The following is a 13950-nucleotide window of genomic DNA, read 5'->3' as shown; positions in this document are numbered from 1 at the left end:
GTATCACACACTTGTTTTTTCTGTAGCATTAACGAGAAAGAATGTGGGATAAGAAGCTCACATACACTACGTTGATCTCTTCCCCCTTATCTTAGAGGTCTTTCGGTCTATCACAGATGGAAATTAAATTGATCCAACAATTTGCTCTCCACAAAGCCATGTTGGTTTCTACCTAGTAATTTATGCTGTTCCTGGTGTTTGCAAATCGATTGCTATTATGGGATGTAGACAAATCTGGGCTGGGATCCAGTAGTTTGGGGGATTATTGGAGTGGATATGTGTACATGTGTGTGAAATCCTGGAAAAGCAGGCTCTCCTTTCTGTGTATTTTACTACTTAAATATAAACATATTTCTAGGTTTTAAAAAGCATGTTTAATTATCCTCAGATTGGATTTTTAGGGAATATATCTGCTTTATTTCATATTTCTACTAACTGACCTTGATATTTGCCTAACCTTCAAGCTATCTTTGTCTTTAGTCTGTAACCAGACCTTTTGTTTCAAAAAATTCTTGCTCTGTCTCAAGAATATTATAGACTAATACTTTTTTCTTTCCATTCGATATAGAAACATACATAGATGCTCACTTAGTTTGATGAATAAAATGTTCCTATCAAAAAGTTTGGGAAAGTATGCTTTATTTAAACACTCAACCTCATTGTTGTACCTTTAAAAACTTTTTTTAAAGAGTCCTTCTGAGGATTGTGAAATTCTTTCAAGACAAATTAAAAAGAAAACATTTTCTGTGATTTCTTTATAGATTCTGGACAATCAGGAAGTCCAAGCCACAATGATCCTGCCAAGAATCCTCCAGGTAAATATGTGTTCCAGGACGCTTGCAATCTGACATTGTTGGAGAACAAAGGTACCACTGTATAGATAAACACCCCATAATTGGTCAGGTGCCTATTTTGTTCTGGCAGGCAGGTATGATTGGGACAAGATGTGATTGTTTTTAGCCTCTTTGCAGTGGCAAATACTTCTATATTGGCGTCACTTACCTAATCACCAATGGTTTAATTTTTGTTGGTATTTCTTTGAACTTGAATTTGCTTGTATTTTAGATGTGTATCTTCTGGGGACTAAATGTCATTGTGGTTTGAAAAGCCAAAAAAAAAGTTTTTAATCCCCCCCCCCCACACACATACACACTCACAAGAGAAAGTAAAAATTTCCATACTTCTACGGTAGTTTATCAAATCTCATTTCTTAAAAGAGGAGTGGGGCTGGTTGTTGGCTGTGCTTTTGCTGGAGGATTTTTTGCAACAGTTTTTCTTCCATCAGGTTTTTATTGGATCCCTAGAATCAGAACAATGAAGGAGGGTTTGCTCAGGTTCAGAGCATGTCAGGTTCCCTGTTTGTTGTCAGAAGTTGTTCCAGATCTGAAAATGGGCTGTTACAACTTGGCCATATTCATAGTTTTGTTGCTCCAAAATGTGAACATACAGCATTTTACTTTTGATTTATGCTTTTTTCCACAGGGAAAATAATATAAAGCTAGTGTAAGAAAGGACTTCTAATTTTTGAATGCAAGAATTTTAATTATATCTGTGACTTTGGTAAAATACTGTATTCTATAAAAAAGGAAAAGAAAACAAAAAATAAACAAAACGCAAAGCAGCCAAACATGTCCTCTCCCTCCCCATATAATCTCAGCTGTCATTTCAAGGAAAATAAACCACAAAGTCTACAAAACAGCATAGATGTAAATTTCCTCAGGTGACTTAATTTTAGATACTTAATTGTTTGCTCCTCCCTGTCATAATGATTGTCTACTGTGAAGTCAAAATATCTGAACAACCTCAAAATTTCATGAAAATATATTAAAACAATATTCTCTTGTAAAAATTTTAGAAAGTACAAGTACAAGATATGAAATCCAAAAGGAATTTATTCATTTCTCTGAGTCTTGCTGCATTTTGTCTTTTATGTTATTCTTAGCTAACCTAACCTAAAGGTTACTTCTTACCTTATTAAATCTTAACCCTAAGGAAAGGGGAAAAAAAAAGATGAGAAAAGAAGGAGAAAATGGAAACAAAGATTTTCTAAGTCAGGAGAGGAACAGAATTTGAAGGGAGGGTTGGGAATGGGGAAAAAAAGAATCAAGTTATGTTGTGCACAAGTACAAATTCTCTATAATAAATGTGATCAAGATGTATACCTAAAATATACCAATAAACTTCATAAATTAAAAAAAGAATTATCTTTTTGCAGATACTTAGTAATGTATGCATATTGCTTGATAAAAGTGCTATGTACTTCAAAGATAAAAAATTTTAATGACATATATATTTAAAATACATATCAAGTTGATTTTTATTTACCCACAAATTGATATTGTCGCGAACTGAGAACAAAATAAACCAAAATCCTGAACAGCTTTAAGTGTAATTTTGTTACATTTATTATTTTATTTCTGTGCAGATTAGATTTATGTCACTTTGTTTTCCAAAATGTCTCTTAGCTTTAAAGTGAATTGTATCCAAACATTATTTAAAAAGTCTCCTCAGTCATCTTACAATGAATGGGATGAAAAAAAAAAAAAAAACCTTTGGTAGAAAAGTTGATAAGTACTATAAGTCAGGCTACACAAAGGCTATATTCTTAGCATTTGAATGACAGCTTGATTGAAATTAATAAAGCAGTTATTGTTGGAAAGCAATTCTGAACATGTACAGAAGGAATTATGTTCACCTAAAAGAGTTCTTTACTTGAGCTGGGTAAAAAACATTTGTGTAGTTATTTACTGTCAGAATCTGATATTTATTGTTTTTCAAAAGCTTTGGTTAAATGTAACATTAATATAGCATTTCATAGTTTTTCTGTTTTCATATAATATGGCAAACAAAGAGCAAAGTAGGAAACCTCTATTTTTTGAGGTTTTGAAGTTTTCTTGAAAATAAAAGTTTTTTGAGGTTTGTGTCCAGAAACTGAGATGCCGCTGAAACTGTTGTATGTCTATAATCTCAGCACTCTGGGAGGCTTACATGGGAGGGCCACAAGTTCAAGCCCAAAGATGGTAACTTATGTAGAGTCTCATTGGAAGCAAGCAAACAAAATCAATACAAACTGTCATAGATAAAACGCTTTTATGGTTTCTCAAAAAATGTATATATACAAATTCTTTGTTACTAGTTTTAAAAACTAAATGAAATAGAATATAAGAAAATTCAATATCAAAATGAGATAGGTTATAATTGGAATTTTCTTTGGTCATTCAGAAGCAGTCCATCATTTTAATGTGAGTTGAGATCATCATATTATAGATTTAGCCATTATTAAGGATTCTTTTTTTATGAAAGAATTTATTCTGTGCAACCTTGAAATAAACCATGCTACTAAGAATACAGAATTAAAAAATTTAAATGTCAAAAATCAGAACTTATTAAGGTTTTTGTTTATAGTGAGTTGAGAAAATTATATTTATTATTAAAATCTCTTTTATAAGCATCTTTGATATTTTGGAGCATAATTTATCTTTGGGAGACCACTTCACCTTTTTATTTTGGCCTTGGTTAAAACATACAATCTCTGGAGTTAAGCTTTGGTGTCTCAAGAAAGCAGAATCCATTTATGGGTAAATCTAGTGTAGTGTGCCAAATAGTGAGAAAATGGAATCATTCTATTGCTTGTTACTAGAAAAAGAAGCAAACCTTCTGAGAAAGATCATCTTGGCTACTCACATTTTCTTATCTCTGGTAGTTTTCTACCGGGAGATGTAAACCCCATGAACATAGCCACCATGCATTCTTGTTTATTTCCCAACAGTGGGAAAATATAGCAAATATTGATGTCCTTTTGAAGATACTGTATTTGCTCTTTGAAATCTGCTCCTGACTGTTGACATCTAACCATCCTGTAAGTACAGATGTGTTTGTCTGTGGTTAAACTAGGAGAACCTTGGCTGCTCTTCAGTGTCAGACCTAGCTGCCTATCTGAGAGACTACTTCCTTGCTTCCTCAGAGTTTCTGAAGGATGAGCTTATAGAATTTTAAACTAGATATCAGTGTCTACAGATAGGCCTTTAAAAACAAAACAAAACAAAAACAAGCAAACAGAAACCTTATGTTTTTCATTGCAATTAGCATATAAGCACAGTTAGACAAAACAGTACATTTTTAGGAAGAGATATGGTTGTTTTTTTTTTTCAAAAAACATTTAAGTAATTTCTTGGTATGTATTATTTATAAATGCATTGAAAATCTTTTTATTTTTTCTTACCTGGCAGAAATTGGCAAAATAATCTTCTCAGGGCTAAGATGGCACCCGAAGACATGCCATTGTTATTTTGGTCAGTTGTACTAGGACACTTTATTTTTAAAACGGTGCACATTGTCCTTGCTTATGATGGAGTCAGAAGTTGTAATTTATTTTGTTACTTCTTTTTTAATATCTAGTGAATACTGTATCTTCTAAGCAATAAAACTAAGAGTTCTCTCAATTATAGTAAAAAACTATGGTGGATTAACAAGGATAAATCATTGTTTTAGTCATTAACTCAGACCTAATTTTATTTCCAGTAATTCAAAGCTATATTGCTACTTTTAGGAAATGTGTGATTTGAGGATTATAATCTTCTAAGAGTAGTTTTGATTTACTTTTATTATTTAGTGTGTCTGCATCCCTTGGGCTATAATCTTTTAGATTTTCCAAACTGGGTTATCTACATAATGATAGAATGGGAACTATCTAAGGAAAACAAGGTGACCAAGATGTCAGAATTTTGGCTCAGTCAAATCTGAGATGATATCTTATTTTGGAGTTCAGAAAGACTACAGTTTTGACCAGTAATGTAACAGAGAAATAATGAATACTAGACCAGCCATTGCAGGTCTTTATAAAATAAAATTCTGTGACATTTCATGTTTCATTAACTAGAACTTTCTGACCTGGAATGACATGGATTTAACATCTCTTCTTTTTACAGGTTTGTAGGGTGTGGGTGGTTTTGTGTGTTGACATTTTCATGTAATCCAGCAAAACTTCTGGGAAGCATTAAGACCATAGGGTGTAGTTCAAATAAACCACCTTGTATCCTCTCTGGAACAAGGATAGAACTAAGTAAATAGTTAAACAAATTAAACAGGAAGGACCTATTAGCTATAGAAATATGCTTGTTTTAGATTTAAATTCCTTAAATTATAAACCTTTTGAGATTGATCTCTCCCCAACTTTACAGATACTGAAGTTAAAATCAACAGGAGTGTCGTGCAACTAATAAAAATTGACTAAATAATGATTTTAAAAACCTAGCTCAACATCTGCAGTAGTAATCATCTGTTGGATCCATATTGGCTTAACTTTTCACTTTATTTTTTCAAATCTTGAACTTGGGATTAACTTAATACTTTCTAGTTACTGAAACAATAATTTTCTTTGCTGTTTGTATATCAAGGCAGATAAATTTGCTCAAACCCTTATAGGGCATGTTTTAGTTTAGAATATTTTGGTTAAAGTAAAAGAAACAAGGATATTTACTCTGACTTTTAAAATCATATGCCGTTCACTCATAAATTAATAAGTTTATATCTATTCCTTATTTTGTCCTAATTTATCTACCAGAATCAAGATTTTTTAAATGGGAGAAAATGTATTATATAATGATACTGAGAAGTAATTTTAAACTTTGATACTAGACCATATTCAACAAACAATATTACAGCTTTCTATTCATAAAAGTGTAAACAGAAGGACGTTGAAAGGATTGACTAAAAATGATTCAGATCTGACATCATAGTAATTTAAGAACTATGTACCAGTCAAAAATCAAAGAACTTTTTCTAAACATTTGTTTCACAAACTTTCCTTTTTTCTGTATCTTCTTACTTGTTTGGAGATATCAAATTCAATAAAGGCCCTAAATGGTCAAATTTAGGATAAGATTTAGAGTAAAGGAAGAGAAGATGAAGATGTTGTTTTGTTCACAGATTACTCTAAAAAAACCCAGAAGGGTACATACTTCTCAGCTACTTACATTTATAAGCTGCATTCTGGGTACTCATAGATAACCCCTCTTCAAAGGTTGGTTTATGTAGCAGTTGGCAACATGCCCAACTCTACTGTGGATCTGGCTTGATTGCTTATAATATTTAATTAGAGAAAAATAAAATAAAACAATTTTAAGATACCCTAAAGGTCTTGACAGAAGGAAATCTTTTCCTGTTTTCTCAGTCACCTACCCTGTCATGCAGCAAATAATACTAATTGCCCACTGGTTCCTGAGTTCAGAATTAGGCAGCACATGTCATGTGATGAGGGTTTGGATCGAGTCTGCTTGAAATAAAGAGCAGGGACAGCCATTTTCTCTTGAGGAGCAGGGACATGTACACTATTCTACACCACAAACCATGATCAAATCAGAAAGTGTAATCCATAGATTTTCCATACAAAGTATTTATGAGCATCTCTCATGTGCATGGTACTAAGTATTTTGGAAAGCTAAATATTTTGGAAGACTTTTTAAAAGTGTTTACACACAAGTATTACTGTTCCTAAATTTTTTTTGTTCCCAAATACTTACAATGTTATATGTATGTATATGAATATATGTCTATCCATTTACATGATAGGGATTAAATGTTACTTAGTATTATAATTCAAGTGTCAAGGGATTTCAAAGTTATGAAATATTGTTTCCAGTGATTGTAGCAGGCATGTTGGAATGAAAAAAACATGAACTTTGCAATGATACTTTGTCACCTGAATCAAGGCTACATCTTTTGCAGTGATCATAAAGACCAGAAGGAGAAGAAAGAGCAAGCCAGCCAACTTCTCTGAAACTCATGGCAATCCACTGTATTCATGCTAGTTTTGAGCAAATTAGAGAGCATGCATGGCAAATTTTAGGTGTTTTATAAAAGGATTTTTGTTTTTGTTTTTGTTGTCATTGGTTTTGTTTTGAACTAGGATCTTGCTCTGTACTGTAGGCTGATCTTAAAATTGCTTATTAGACCAGGCTGGCCTAGAACTCACAGAGATTCTCTTGCCTCAGCCTCTTGGAGTGCTGGGATTGCAGGCATGCACCATCATGTCCAGCTAAAAGTATCTTTATCATTATACGCCCTCTCCTCCCGGAGCTGAAAATTAGGCTCAGGGGCTTGCACTGGCCAGGCAGGCGATGTGCTGCTGACCTGTATACCCAGCTGCCATTCTACTCTTTCTTCAGCTGCATTGGTGAGGAAGCCTTCCTGCAGAAAGTATCATTCGATGTGGAACCAAAGAGAAACGCGTTGAATTTTTGTACCACACTTGTGTAAAGACCCAAGAATATATAGCAGATTGCAAGTATAAAATGAGATGAATGGAATGGAATACAGTGGAGTAGAGTGGAGTGGTATAGAACAGAACAGAGAACAGAACAGAACAGAACAGAACAGAACAGAACAGAACAGAACAGAACAGAACAGAAATGTTAAGAGATTTTATAAAGGATGAAAATGAAACAAATGTTTTTGGGTTTATAATGGAATAGAATTGTAGTTTTAAATGGTAAGTTTTGTTGCAACTCTTTTGGTATTAAAGGAAAGATGGAATTACTTTTTGTTACATTATTTTCAAGTTGACATCAGAAAGAGTACAAATGTATCTTTAGAGATTACCTTCCAAGACTGCTAGGTTCTTGCATTAATACTGTTTAAATGCCTTTCTCTTCTTGATTTCCTACTTTCTGAAATCATCAACATTTTTGTCCCCATTGAAACTTTTTGTGTACTTCACTTTGCCTAGCTCCTCCTCTTGTAACTGTTCTTTGTGTTGATTCCCTACCCAACAATTTAAGTCTTTTAGGTAAATTCCTTCAGCCAACATGGAATCTCTTCTTTTCTCATGACATGTCTAAGACTTTTTCTCTTGCTTAGTCTCTCTTCTTGCTTGGTTCCCCCTCCAGGAATCTTGTCTTCCCACTGCCTAGGATGATGTCTTTTCTCTTCTTAGTGAGATTTTTATATTTAATGTTTTATATGTTTTCATTACCTCGTATGATTTTTAATGGACACCCCTCCAACTCCAGTGCGTTCCATTGGGACTGATTTCTTTCCTGCTTTAACACTTTGCAGTGACACTGTTCTGGCAGAGGACAGGGCACATGTGATCATTGAAGACAGGGAAAGGATGGTAATTTGGTTTCTGTTGGTGTACAGTATTTAAAACTGTGGCATAGAATGTAAGTTTATGAGTAGTGAACCATCAAGGACTTTTAAGAAAATCAGATCTATGTTTCATGAAGCACATGAAGCAGAGAGAGAGAGACAGAGAGAGGGAGGGAGAGAAAGAGAGAGAGAGAGAGAGAGAGAGAGACAGAGAGACAGAGAGACAGAGAGACAGAGAGACAGAGACAGAGAAGAAGAGAGGAAAGGGGAAAATTTTTGTGCAGTATCATACAAAAAACAGTGTTTAGACCCTAAGTGGAGGTCACAAAACTGAGAGGTAAACATTTCAAAGTGGGATAGATGAGGATCAGTGAGAAAGATAGTCCCTGAGAAAGAAATCCTAAGCTACTCTAAACAAGGGTGTCTGGCTAGTCTTGTAGCTCTAAACCCAAGTGTGATAGAAAAGAAAATGAATTTAATTTTGGAAGTGTTGTATTTTAAATTTTAGATACTTATCACATATCTAGAGAAATATGCCCCAAAAGGAGCTGGAAACATAGGAGTGGATTTCATACTACAAATTTGTTCACCTTTTGTATTCAAACTGTTTCATGCATCTTTTTGGATTCCTTCAGCCTGAGCTGGTCAAGTCAATTTCTGAGAATATTTGATTAAAATAAACATTGGATTATAATAGTAAATTAATCACTAATTTTTTTATTCACTTGACACATTTATGAACCAAAAGTTTAACATATAAAACATATATAAATATAAAACAGTAAATAAATTATATATAAATATATATTATTATATATTATATATTTACTGTTTGATGAACCAAAGTTTAATATATAAAACAGTTAATATATATATTATTTTATATATTAATATATATAAAATAATATATATTATATATATATATATAGTTACTGTTTTATGTTAAACTTTGGTTGATATATGTGTCCTCAAATGAATTAAAAATAGTGATTAATTGATTACTATAATCCAATGTTTATTTTAATCAAATATTCTGAGAAACTGACTTGGCCAACTCAACCTGATGCATGAAACAGTTTGAATAGAAAAGGTGAACAAGTTTGTATTCTCAGAAGCATTCAAGAAATATCAAAAGTAAATACCTACAAATTTCTAGTTTAATCTTTTCACTTACAAAAACAGGACAGAGAAGTTAAGTGACTCATGTATGTTTCCAATTTGTTATTGGCAAATATAGGTTAAAAGTAATTATTCATGGGTCTGAAATTCAAGTCAGTAGTTTAAAGACGTAATTAGTGCTTACTTTGCTTCTCCTTATCTTTAAGGCAAAGAATTTGTTTATTTCTTTGTTTCTTTTGGTACCAGGGATCGAACTCATGACCTCATGCTTGCCAGGTGGGCGCTTATGCCACTGAGCTAAATCCCCAGTCCTACCTCTCTCTATTGTGACAAATAGTACAATTTATTGTGGTGCATTTTATCTTCCATCTTGTGTATTGTTGGCTTGCGTGTTCTTAGTGCCCTGTCTGTTGTAGAGAGAAGGCTTTGTGTTGGGCGGCTTCAGCCAAAGCAAATCTGGGTGTCCTGGCAGACCAGCATGTGCCATATCTGAGTCCCCAGGGTAGATACAGGGCTGTCTACCTCGTGAAGGAGGGGCAGTGGGCAGATGTGAGGAGATGGGGAGTGAATCTCAGGTTACACCTGCCTCAGATGGGATGAATCTCTGTGATCCTGCAAGTGTGGAGTCATTTTTCAGTTGCTAGAGCTCACTAGCCCCCATCTTTTCATCTATCCGTGTTTTCTCAAGTGTCAAGCATGCTGCATTTGTGCAGAGCAGGAAGTGATGTGGTATTCTGTCCCAGAATGCAGTGGTTTAAATGCAGTGAACAATACTCTTGCAATGCTGTGACAGAAAGAATGGTAAATCATGGGCTAGGGGTAAACTATTCAAGGATTTTTTTTTTAACTTTGTAGCTGCATATTAAGATCTTGTGGTATCTGAAATGTTCCCACAAAATGTAAGTGAATGAGGCTGCGGATTTAGCTCAGTGGCATAAGCGCCTGCCTTGTAAATGTGTGCTTGTGAGTTCGATCCCTGGTACCGATAAAAACGAAAAAGACCCCCCCCCAAAAAAAGTAAGTGAATATATACAAGTGCATAATTTTATTTATACTCTACCTAGGTCCAGAAAACTTCCGAGAGGCTGTGAAGTAAATAGGCTATAATTTATTAATTTTTAAAAGATGTTACTGTAAAGTATTTTTCTTTCTTTCGTTTTCTTCTTTGAATCTCTTCTTTGAATGCCCAAATTCCCCACTGGGAAGGTGAAAATCCTTCTGTGAAAAATCTCTAGGTAAGGTTTTGGGTGAACCTATTATTCTGGGAAATGTTTTAGTGATTGAACTTTTATCCAGTACCTCATGTTCCTTCTACAATGATCATCTGCATGTGAAGTTTCCTCTCAATTTAAAATTTCTCTCCATATTTTCAAGGGCTGCTTGTGCAGTATACAGTTACAAATCAATAGTGCAAATCACTTTGCTTCTCACAGCTGGAAAGCTAGAATTGTTCTGTATCTGTGATACAGTGGGCCTGCTCCAGGCTAGTTAAAAATCACTGAACTCTGCAGAAGTCAAGCTTGCTGGACAGATTGTCTTCACCGAAGGCACCAAGGCAGCCCCCGCTTGCATATTAGAGCATCATGTTTGGAAAGAAAGATCAATACTTTAATAACAGATTGTAAGAAGAATGAAATGAAATTTAGCTATCTAACTTTTAATATTTTTTTATCTCCTAAGATTAAAAAATACTAGGGATATCTTTTACTAAAGTGTCATCCCCTCCCCCTTTCTTTTTCTATAGCTATAAAATAGTATCACCATACCAACTAATTTTAGCAGGTACTTTTGCCCTAGTACTTTGCATTTTTTTTACCTTTCCCTTAATAGTGTCCCTGACCGTGAAATAATTTAATAGGTTTCAATTTTCAAATGTTTTTGGGTCTTTTGACTTATATGCTGCTCTCTAGGGACCTTGAGCATTTTCATTTTTATTTTACAGAATAGAATAAGGGCAAAATGCTTGTTCTGGACTGAGATGTTTTATATCTTCGGTCCCATTAGAGAGATTTCTCCCCTCGTTCCACCATCTGTACTTTGCACACATCCATGTTGTTACAGGATTCAGGAGAAAGAAGACAGAAAGCCTGCTTGACTTTCAGATTTGTTCTTTTCATCAGTAAAATAATCACATGCATTTGTTAGTGAGATGAAGCAGGACATGATGAGTTGTAAAGTGCTAGTTTTATTGCTTATTTTGTGGCTTTTCTAATGCAGTGGATTTTCAATTTTAAAATTTGGTATTTTCAACTGCTATCATATTCTAAATTGAACTGTTTTCTAATCAGAACAGTGTTTTCCATACAAATAAAGGATAGAAGATGATCATTTCTGTTGAGACATACTATAGCATTCTGCTAGTTGAGTTGATATCTAGGAAGAAACTACATGAATTGTGTTACTTTACATTTTTTGATAGAGGAGGGGGTATCTATTTGTGAGCTTTTATCTGAGAGAACACATGTAGAAAGAAGAGCAGAGGCATGGGAACAGGGGCTCACACCACTGATCAAGTTACTACTAAAATGAGAAAGGTAAACATTCATAGAAGAGAACTGTTGAATTTTAATGCATGGTTATGTTTTTTAAAATGTTTACACTGTGCCTCTTTAGTTAGCCAGCCTGGGTAGGCCTACAACTTTTCTTTTCTTTTTTGTCTTTTTCCTTTTTATCGGTACAGGGGATTGCACTCACGACTACCTGCTTACAAGGCAGGCACTTAATACCGCTGAGCTAAATCCCCAGCCCCTGGTCTACAACTTTTCTAGTCCACTGTAGCTGGTATTTTCGCTTTGGGTCTCAATCTCACAGATGCATCCATTACAAGTCTGTGGTGATCTCCATATATGCACATCTGATTATTTCCTTTTCCCTCTTATGTATTCTAAAGATCCCCACTCTAAGCTTAGTCTAGTCACCATGACACACAACGCAACGTGGGCCTTCCTGGTGTCACTCAGTGTACACACAGACCATGTGTTGGCCTTAGCCTTGGCTGTGTGCTTCCTGCGCTTCTTGGCTCACGTTGTTTCTGTGCAGAACCCTGAGCTCCGCCTCCAGCTCCTCAGTGGAACGTCTGACTCTCTCTCCAGGACAGGTTTACAGTAGTGGTGTTTAGTGCATTTTTCTCTCTCTCTTTATCTGTGTGCCCTCCATATGAATTCTAAGCACCTGAAGGAGAAGATTATTTTCATCTTTTGATAAACTAACATCCAAGACTGGAGACAATACTTCGCAATGTTCCAGATGCATAAAGTGAAAATTAGACCAGGAGTAGACTGTATCATCTGTTCACGCAGTGTGTGAAATAGTTTCCATTCTCAGAGCCCAGCACAGGCAAAGCTAAAGTACGTGTTTCTGAGGAGAGAGTGAGAGCTGTCCTCCTCTGGTAGGTAGGAAGGTAAGGTAGACTAACCCGCTGGCAGAACAGTTCAGGAAACTTTTGTGCGTTCTATCCTGTGTAGCATGATCTGATGATGGCTTTTTTCAAGGGGTGTCTGACTGAAAACTGTGGCCCTGTAATGTACTTACTGATCCAAATTCCAGTCTTGGATAGGTGACGTTTCTCCTCCTCCCAGTATGATAAGAGTAGAGAAGTCCTTACACTATAGTGTTGCTATACTTCCCATGATCGCAAATGTGCAATCTAGTCAGATTTCTAAAGGGAACAATAGATAGATGATTGAGAGTAATTAATATTTTTAGAATTTTTTCTATTACAATGGAATATTTTTGATGCACTTGTGATTCTTTTCTAATATGGGAATATTACAAGTTTCTGAAAAATGGGAGATTACTTTATGAATCTGCTAAAAAACATGATTTTTTGCTTTATTGAAGTAAAATTACATATAATAATTGCATGTATGCTATATAGTCAGTTGAGTTTTGACATATATTTATAAGCCTTCCTTTAGTGAAATGATATTTTCACTAATTCACAAGGTGGCTTTGAAGTCTACCCCTTTGTTACCCTCACCTTCAGATGTCCTAGGACCTGCTTTCAGTTGCTGTAAGTATAATTTTATGTAGATGAGATGACATAGCATGTATTTATTCATTTGGCTTCTTTAACACAATTACTTTATAATTTATCCGTATGTTTGTATGTGTCAACCCTTCATTTCTTTTCATTGCTGAGTAGTGTTTCATTATTTGGATAACATGTATGAAGTAAACTTGTTTAATTTTCTTGTTTAATCTTCATATCAAATCAATGAGTTCAATATTACTTGAGAGTTAAAAGTTTTAAGTATTCAAATACATTAAGAAAATGGAGCAAATCTTGATTTTAGCTTAGCATTTGAAGTAATTAGTACCAAGTCTGGCACATCATAAATAAGTGATAGTCATGTCTGTTATCATTTTCATTATCATTATCATTGTTATGTATTTTCATTAAAGTTAGGTAATTAATGAATAGTCAGTAAGTGGTTAGAGGAAACTTCAGATTCAATTTGTCAATTCTAGAGCCCTCACTCTCAAGCTATAGTATGAACTTACTTTGCAATTGAGAACTTTAGACTGAGCCACACCCCTAACCCTTTTTAAAATTTTACTTTTTTAGAGAGAATTTTGCTAAATTGCCCAGATTAGACTCAGACTTGTCATCCTCTTGCCTGCCAGTGTGCTGGAATTACAGAAGTGCATCACTACACCCTGCTATGAACATTAGTTTTGTAGCTAAGGGAAAAGCTATACAATTTTCTGAGGCTAAGCCATAAATATGAATATAGCTACATC

The 13950-nt window shown here is 34.5% G+C and overlaps 1 protein-coding gene across 11 annotated transcripts in view; it reads left to right on the top strand.

Moving 5' to 3' along the window:
* Nfib (nuclear factor I B) overlaps nucleotides 1-13950 on the top strand; it is a 426445-nt gene that overhangs the window by 334537 nt on the left and 77958 nt on the right. For all 11 annotated transcript variants that reach the window (XM_063251311.1, XM_063251303.1, XM_063251299.1 and 8 more), the window contains exon 3: nucleotides 762-815. In XM_063251311.1, the coding sequence (XP_063107381.1) occupies nucleotides 762-815 (54 nt within the window). The remainder of the gene's footprint in view (nucleotides 1-761; nucleotides 816-13950) is intronic.

The sequence above is a fragment of the Cavia porcellus genome, unplaced genomic scaffold (genome assembly GCF_034190915.1).
Source record: "Cavia porcellus strain 051 isolate PalLab524CR breed Dunkin Hartley unplaced genomic scaffold, mCavPor4.1 scaffold_1, whole genome shotgun sequence".
In the NCBI taxonomy this organism is placed as follows: domain Eukaryota; kingdom Metazoa; phylum Chordata; class Mammalia; order Rodentia; family Caviidae; genus Cavia; species Cavia porcellus.
The sequence above is the reverse complement of the archived record's forward strand: the minus strand, read 5'-3'. Positions and strand labels throughout refer to the sequence as shown.